Below are 7,558 nucleotides of genomic sequence, written 5' to 3'. Positions count from 1 at the left end.
CTGAGTTACTGCAAGAGGAAATGGCTTCTTTGGATTTCTCAGAAGATGATGTATCGTGCCCGGTGTGCAGCGATATATTCACAGATCCAGTTCTGCTCTCCTGTAGTCACAGCTTCTGTAAAGGCTGCCTGCAGGAATTTTGGAAGGAGCGAGTGGTCAAGGACTGTCCAACTTGTAGAGAATACTCAACAGGGGAGCCACCTTGTAATCGTGCCCTGAAGAACCTTTGTGAGGCCTTAAAAAATAAGAAGATCCAAAGACCTGAGGTTCTCTGCAATCTGCACGGTGAGAAACTTAAACTCTTCTGTCAGGATGACCAAGAGCCAATGTGTTGGTTGTGTCAGATTTCTCTACGACATAAAAACCATGTGTGTTGTCCCATCAAAGAAGCTGCCTGCCATTACAAGGAAGAGATTCAGAAAGCACTAGAAAATGCAAAGGAGAGGCTGAAGATCCTTAAAGAGGTTCATGAAACTTTTGACCAAACAGAAAGGCACATGAAGATTCAGGCCCAGAACACAGAGAAAAAGATTCAGGATCAGTTTGAGATGATTCACCAGTTTCTAAAAGGGGAAGAGGAGGCCAGGATTGTGGTATTGAGGGAGGAAGAGAAGCAGAAAAGTCAGATGATCAAGGCAAAGACGGATGATGTGAGAAAAGAGATATCAACCCTTTCAGACACAATCAGAGTCATAGAGGAAAGAATGAAAGCTGAAGACATCTCATTCCTGCAGAACTATAAGACCACAGTAGAAAGAGTTCAGTGCACAATGGGCTCTTTCCCACAGTTGGTCTCAGGAGCACTGATAGATGTAGCTAAACACCTGGGAAATCTGACCTTCAAAGTCTGGACCAAGATGAAGGATATTGTCTTCTACGCCCCTGTGATTCTGGACCCCAATACTGCCAATCCAGGACTCATCCTCTCTGATGACCTGACCAGTGTGAGGTGTGGAGCGATACAGCAGCTTCCCGACAATCCGGAGAGGTTTGATACAGTGGCTCATGTCTTGGGTTCCGAGGGCTTTAATTCAGGGACTCACAGCTGGGACATTGAGGTTGGAGATGGCAGATATTGGGAGCTAGGTGTGATGTCAGAGTCTGTTCAGAAGAAAGGAACCATAGCGGATGGATACTGGATGATCTGGTGTCTAGATGGTGATTATAAGGCTGCAGATTCACCGCAACCAGCTATTGATCTCACAGTGAGCCAGAAACCCCAGAGGATCAGAGTACAGTTGGACTGGGAAATGGGACAGCTGTCATTCACTGACTGTGATGGCAACAAACATTTACACACCTTCAGATACAACTTCACTGAGAGACTCTTTCCTGTTTTTAGCAGTACCTGTCCTCATTACCCTATGAGGATCTTACCAGTGAAGGTACAGTAAAGTAGTAATAATAGTAGTAGTATAGTAGTAGTAGTAGTAGTAGTAGTAATAGTAGAATTAAAGCCAAGGTGATAGACCTTACTGTAATTGGACTTAATTTATACTTTATCGTGCAACCCTTTCACCTTTTTTCCAGCTTTACATTATTTTTGGCAAGAGAAAGGGACATGCCAAAGTATAAATTAGAGTATATTATACTCTGTGACCATCCAGCCAGTAGCGATGTGTGGCAGCAAAGGGACAGACCTAGTACAGACTGACACCTTGCCATCTTTGTTAACAGCAGTGGTTTTCCATTCCATTTTGGCTCAGGTCTCCCCAGTAAATAACCTTTTCATTCACGGCACCCCTGAATGATTACATTGTTAATTTACAGCACCTTTTGTCATATTAACGGTGTGTAAATATATAAATCTTTCCCCCAAAGATTGAGTACCGGCGGTATGTCATAAGGTAACCTCGCGTGACGCATCACCGGGCTTTCCACAGTCACAAGGAAAAGTGAAGAGAGAGAGATTTCTTTGCATTAGGACAGACAGACAGACAGACAGACAGACAGACTGAAAACAACTTGTATACATGGCGTTTAACCACTTAAACCCCTGTATTCCTATTCTGGGGGGAACATTCACCAAAAATAGCAGATCTATAAACTCACAACGTGTTGTGAGCTTATAGATTTGCTATTTTTGGTGAAGAGACTTGGTGTATTCTAGGCTGAAAAAGAACGCACTAATACTAGTACAGTACATACTAAGTACAGTTTAACTTGCCTCTGGTCAGTTTTTACTAAGTATAGACTAAGGTCTAAGTGCAGTGGTTAAACTGAAGTGACACTGTTAAATTCCAAATATTAGTAATAAGTATATAAGTATTCTGAGGCACCCACTTTGAGAAGCCCTGCTTTACAGACCTGCTGCAAGCAGAGCTTAAACATGTAGACTTTCTTTCACTGTTTTCTTCGCTGCAATGAAAATGTCCATCTTTACTCACGCCTTACCACAAACATTAAAATTACACAAAATATCATTACTGGATTAATACACATAATACTTTTACAGATTATGTAATTGTTGCATTTTGGCTGAATTCTTTCTGTAAATGTTTCATATGCAAGATCTAACAACTGTGCTGTAAATGTTTATTATGCAAGATCTGACAACTGTGAAGCATAAGCGTCATTCTGATGAACAACTTACAAGAGAAGCCTGATAAATGGGTCTTGGTTTCCTGTTCTGAGAGAGTTGGGCACGAGTGTGAATACTGTCAACAGCAAAGGGGAGTAGCCTATGAACACTGTGTTGCCCCCAGAGAGTCAAACAGTGTCATGCTCTGCCCCTTGCCTTCACCCCCCTTTTTTCTATAAATATACCTAGAATACATTTTAGTGGTGTTGTCTCCGTCTGTGTGTGTGTGTGTGTGTGTTGCTTTGGCAATGTAAACGTATGTTTTCTCATGACAATAAAGCTCCTTTGAACTGAATTGAAGTGTGTGTGTGTGTGTGTGTGTGTGTGTGTGTGTGTGTGTGTGTGTGTGTGTGTGTGTGTGTGTGTGTGTGTGTGTGTGTGTGTGTGTGTGTGTGTGTGTGTGTGTGTGTGTGTGTGTGTGTGTGTGTGTGTGTGTGTGTGTGTGTGTGTGTGTGTGTGTGACCGACCGTCCGTCCGTCCGTGTACAGCTAATCTCTGGCACCGTTGGCCCGGCCGATGCCAAACTCTGCACACACCTTTGCCCGAACTTTTCCAGAACGGACTGTTACAGCACCACCATGAGGCAGATTTTCACATTTTGACTTATAACTGCACAGATCTGCGTAATACTTTGCAATTGCACAATCCCTAGAGGCCAAGGAAAAACCTTTGACCTGCATTTTTCACATCTGTCTTTTATAGTGCCACCAGGAGGCCGACTTTTGTAAAATATTTTTTTATATTACTCCTCTTTATATTACTCATCTGTGTTGATCACATGACTATATAGATCTACTGTAGTCATGTGATCAACACGGATCTGTCCAATATATCATATTCCATCCTAATTGGCTAACATTGGCTTCCAAAGTTTGCAGGATTGGCCCGTTTTGAATAAAAAGCCTCAAATCATGAACGCAGCGTGCAATTTACATGAACATTGTCACATACTTTTTAAGGCTGAGGAATAAATCCCTCCCTTTTCAAATTGGCCTACTTTTTCTATGTTGATATGTAATGTATTGCATGTCTTGATGTGCAATACAAAATGCAAAGGACCACAATGGAAACAAGCCTCGGTCCCGGGGGCTTTTGTGTTTTCTTTTTTAGCATAGCTTTTTTAGACTGTAAGCCTACTGCTGTGCTGTTTCCAAAACTTGCCAATGAAGTATCCAATTAATACTTAAGAGGAGAGGATAGCTGTCTTCCCATGACTCTGATGGAAACAAAGATCTTTATTAGCAGTATTCCTTACAATGAATTTCTGTGCAACAATTCATAATAGACTTTAGGTGGATTCTGGTGGAATATTGGCAGAATTTCACATTCATAAATAAATATCAGGTTTGATTGAGTGATTGATTGAAGTATTTATTAACAGTTTGCAGAATGGGTAGGTATTTCACATGAAAGCACAACTCAATACAAACTAAATGTGGTACTATGTGGACTGATAAAGCATTACTTGTTACAGGTTGTGTGTGTGTGTGTGTGTGTGTGTGTGTGCGCGCGCAATCAGAGATCTCTTCAGTTCTAGCCTAGTGACGCGGGGTTACTTCAGTTCAAATAGAGTAAGATAGAGTTACGACATTGAGGGGGCAGAAAATAGCCTGGTCACGTGGTTCATGCGAGCCCCTAGACTCCAATGCATTCCGTAAACTTCCGGTTGTCCCTTTTCAATAGAAGTCAAGCCCCCATGAAGTGAACGGAGTTGTCGTAACTCTGTCATACTCTCTATGGCTCTGGCATAGAGGTCCCAGACCGGATGTTACGTTATCATTGGGCGACGGTGCTCACAGTTCTCCTCACTTTCCTTTCCTGCCGCGTCTTGGGGATTTTGGACGCAAACAAAACTCCGTTGAATTCATCTACGTTCTTTTACAAGACTCGTTATTGCGGTGTATTCTGTATAGTTACACGACAGTTAATCAGTTATGTGAAAGTGAACATTTAATCTCACGAACACTTTCAAGTTGAAAGTAAAATGGCTTCTGTATCGACCCTCCCGAAAGAGGATTTAACGTGTCCCGTGTGCTACAACATCTTTAATGATCCAGTCCTCCTCTCCTGCAGTCACAGCTTCTGTGAAATCTGTTTGCAGCGATGCTGGAGTCCGCAGCAGGTAGAGAGAAAGTGTCCTGTGTGTCGGAGTATCTCCCCAACAAGTGTACCTCCTTGTAACTTGGCTCTAAGGAACCTCTGCCAGGCCTTCTTGGAGGAGGAAGAGCGGAGAGCAAGGCCTGGGTTTCTCTGCCCCCAGCACGGCGAGAAACGCAAACTCTACTGCATGGAAGACAAAGAGCCAATGTGTGTGGTGTGTCAGACCTCCAAACGACATAAAACTCACGAGTGTTGTCCAGTCGATGAAGTTGCCCACGATTACAAGGAGGAACTTCGGAGAGCACTTACACCATTGAAGCAGAAGCTGGATGTCTTTATTCAGATTCGAAAGAAGTGCTCTCAGACAGAAAGATACATGAAGGAGCAGGCAAAGAACACAGAGAAACGGATTAGGGAGGAATTTAAGAGGTTTTATGAGTTGCTACAAGACGAAGAGGAGACCAGGATTGCTGCACTTAAGAAGGAAGAGGCGCAGAATAGTCTGTTAATTAAAGATCAGATTGATGGGCTGAGTAAAGCGATGACAACCCTGGAAGACAAAATCAACGCCATAGAGCTGGAGCTGAAAGCTGAAGACATCTTTTTTCTGGACAACTACAAGACCACAGTAGAAAGAGCCCAGTGCACGCTGCAGGATCCAAAGATGGTCTCAGAATCACTGATTGATGTGTCCAAACACCTCGGTAACCTGGCCTTCAACATTTGGGAAAAGATGAAGGACTTGGTCTCCTACAGTCCTGTGATTCTGGACCCCAATACTGCCTCGTCTCATTTATTTCTGTCCAAGCATCTGACCAGTGTGAGATATGGCAGCCGCCAGCCGCTTCCTGACAACCCAGAGAGGATCAACTGCAGACACGGTGTCATGGGCTCCGAGGGCTATGACTCAGGGACCCATAGCTGGGACATAGAGGTAGGACTTGATGACTGGGAACTTGGCGTGATGGAAAAACATGGCCAGGCGAAATTAATGCAACAACAAGGTTGGTTAATGTTGCATCGAGATGGTAAATACGAGGCTGGAGTGGCGTACGGAGATCGCACTACTATTGAAGTCAGCCACAAACCCCAGACGATCAGAGTCCAGCTGGACTGGGACAGAGGGGAGCTGTCTTTCTCTGATTGTGATAATAACGAACATCTACACACCTTCAGACACAGGTTCAAGGAGAGGCTCTTTCCTTTCATTAAGAGTTCCTGTAAGTTCTTCACAGTCAGGGTGATGCCACTTGATGTGTCGGTAGAAAAGCAGTTGAGAGCCTTGACTTGAGAGCCGACACCAGTACTGTCAGTAAAACAGGTCAAGTAGGTCTGTTGACAAAATGGCTCCAAGAGAAATGGATTTGAGCTGGATCACTGCAAACTAAGAATTGACACAAGTAAACAATCTCTTAAGGCAGGGTTTTTTTTTTTTTTTTTTTATATATGTTTTTTTTTGTGGCTTTCGCCTTTATTTTTATATATTTTATGGAGGGACAGACAGTAGGCTGACAGGAAATGGGGAGAGAGATGGGGGGGAAGACATGCAGTAAAGGCCGTCGGGATCGGGAGTCGAACCCGCGGCACACTGCCAGACTGGATTACCAGCCAAGGTGCCTGGACCACTGAGCCATGGCCCAGGCCAGGCAGGGGGTTTCAACAGGTGGTCCGTGGAACTATTGTGTGGTCCCTGACAATTAATTTAATAATGTAGGATTTGTTGATTCTATTTTTTTTAAGTTAAATGTTTTATCCCACGATTTTGTAACCCATTTTTCACCCAGTGTCAATTATCCAATGTAATCCTGGGCGCTACACTTCGTCTGCCAACCTGGGGGGGCAGCGGACTGACATCATGCTACCTATGCATGAGGAGTTCAAGCTGCTTCTTTTCACCTGACAGGGGAGAGTTTCCCCGGTCGGACATAGCGCGTGGAAGGAACACGTTATTCCAACCAGTTCCTTTCCCCTCCATCCATGTAGTCATGTACTGACAAGTTGGAAGTCAAGAAATTCAACAGAAAAGTGGAGTTAGAATCTCAAGAAGGGTTGAGTCATTATAGGAAATTATTAGTAGTCATCAATGGACCATTGGTTGAGAAACAGTGGGTTGTATACATATGGGATGCACAACAGTGGTCCCCAGGTTCATTCTAAGTCAGGCCAGGGTGGTGGTCCCTCGTTCACAATCAGTTGAAAAGACAGACTTCTTAAGGGAATGTTTCTGTTACTGCATTATCTATTTAATATTATAGCAAAAAAGGAAAAACAGCGCCCTCTTTTCCTTTGAATTTGACCGAGTCAACAGTCTGTCTCGAGTCGATAGCCTATTTCATTCTAATAATACATGTCATTTGAGTTGATGGTGCTTCATCTGTGTTTTAGTTATACATTATTATTTCAATGTTGGGGCGGTATGCCTAATTGTTTAATTATTTCTCCCAAATTGTGTTCTGTTTAAAAATATTAATTGTGTTCATTTTTGAGAGGGGTGGGTTATGCTTTCTAGAACAACACCAACAGTCAACAACTAAACCAAACCCACTTTAATACTAAAATAATACAGGCCATTAGAAAAATAAAGTATTGTAAAGAGCTTACCGTATACTGTTACATTATAATCCAATTGCAATTTAAATGGGTGGTGGAAGAGTCTTTTCTTTTGTATTATTTCTCCCCAGATATGCTTATGTGAATGTTGTTGATTTGTGAGGGGAGAATAGGAAAAACTGTAATACTATTTTGTGATTTTCTTTGTCATATGTCTACTTTCAACCAACTGTTCAAACCAATATGCCATTAGGCCTACAGTTTTCCAATAGTTCATTTAGGCCATGGGTTCCCAAAGTGGGGTCCGGGGACCCCTAGGGGTACTTG

General features: G+C 42.9%; 2 protein-coding genes across 2 annotated transcripts; both read left to right on the top strand.

Annotated features, from left to right (window-relative positions):
- Window positions 1–20: 20 nt before the first annotated feature.
- On the top strand, window positions 21–1,394 carry LOC306923260 (nuclear factor 7, ovary-like; the record flags this gene model as incomplete). The annotated part of the gene is made up of 1 exon (XM_079501293.1): window positions 21–1,394. The coding sequence occupies one exon, from the start codon at window positions 21–23 to the stop codon at window positions 1,392–1,394; it is 1,374 nt and encodes a 457-aa protein (XP_079357419.1).
- A 3,001-nt stretch (window positions 1,395–4,395) lies between these two features.
- On the top strand, window positions 4,396–7,508 carry LOC306922935 (E3 ubiquitin-protein ligase TRIM35-like). The gene has a single exon (XM_079500852.1). The coding sequence runs from the start codon at window positions 4,566–4,568 to the stop codon at window positions 5,970–5,972; it is 1,407 nt and encodes a 468-aa protein (XP_079356978.1). The 5' UTR covers window positions 4,396–4,565; the 3' UTR covers window positions 5,973–7,508.
- The last annotated feature ends 50 nt before the right edge of the window (window positions 7,509–7,558 follow it).

The sequence above is a fragment of the Electrona antarctica genome (genome assembly GCF_951216825.1).
Source record: "Electrona antarctica genome assembly, chromosome: 5".
Classification (NCBI taxonomy): Eukaryota; Metazoa; Chordata; class Actinopteri; order Myctophiformes; family Myctophidae; genus Electrona; species Electrona antarctica.
The sequence above is the reverse complement of the archived record's forward strand: the minus strand, read 5'-3'. Positions and strand labels throughout refer to the sequence as shown.

Excerpts from the sequence above, each read along its gene's own strand:
- LOC306922935 (XM_079500852.1), top strand. The coding sequence starts at position 4,566 with ATGGCTTCTGTATCGACCCTCCCGAAAGAGGATTTAACGTGTCCCGTG.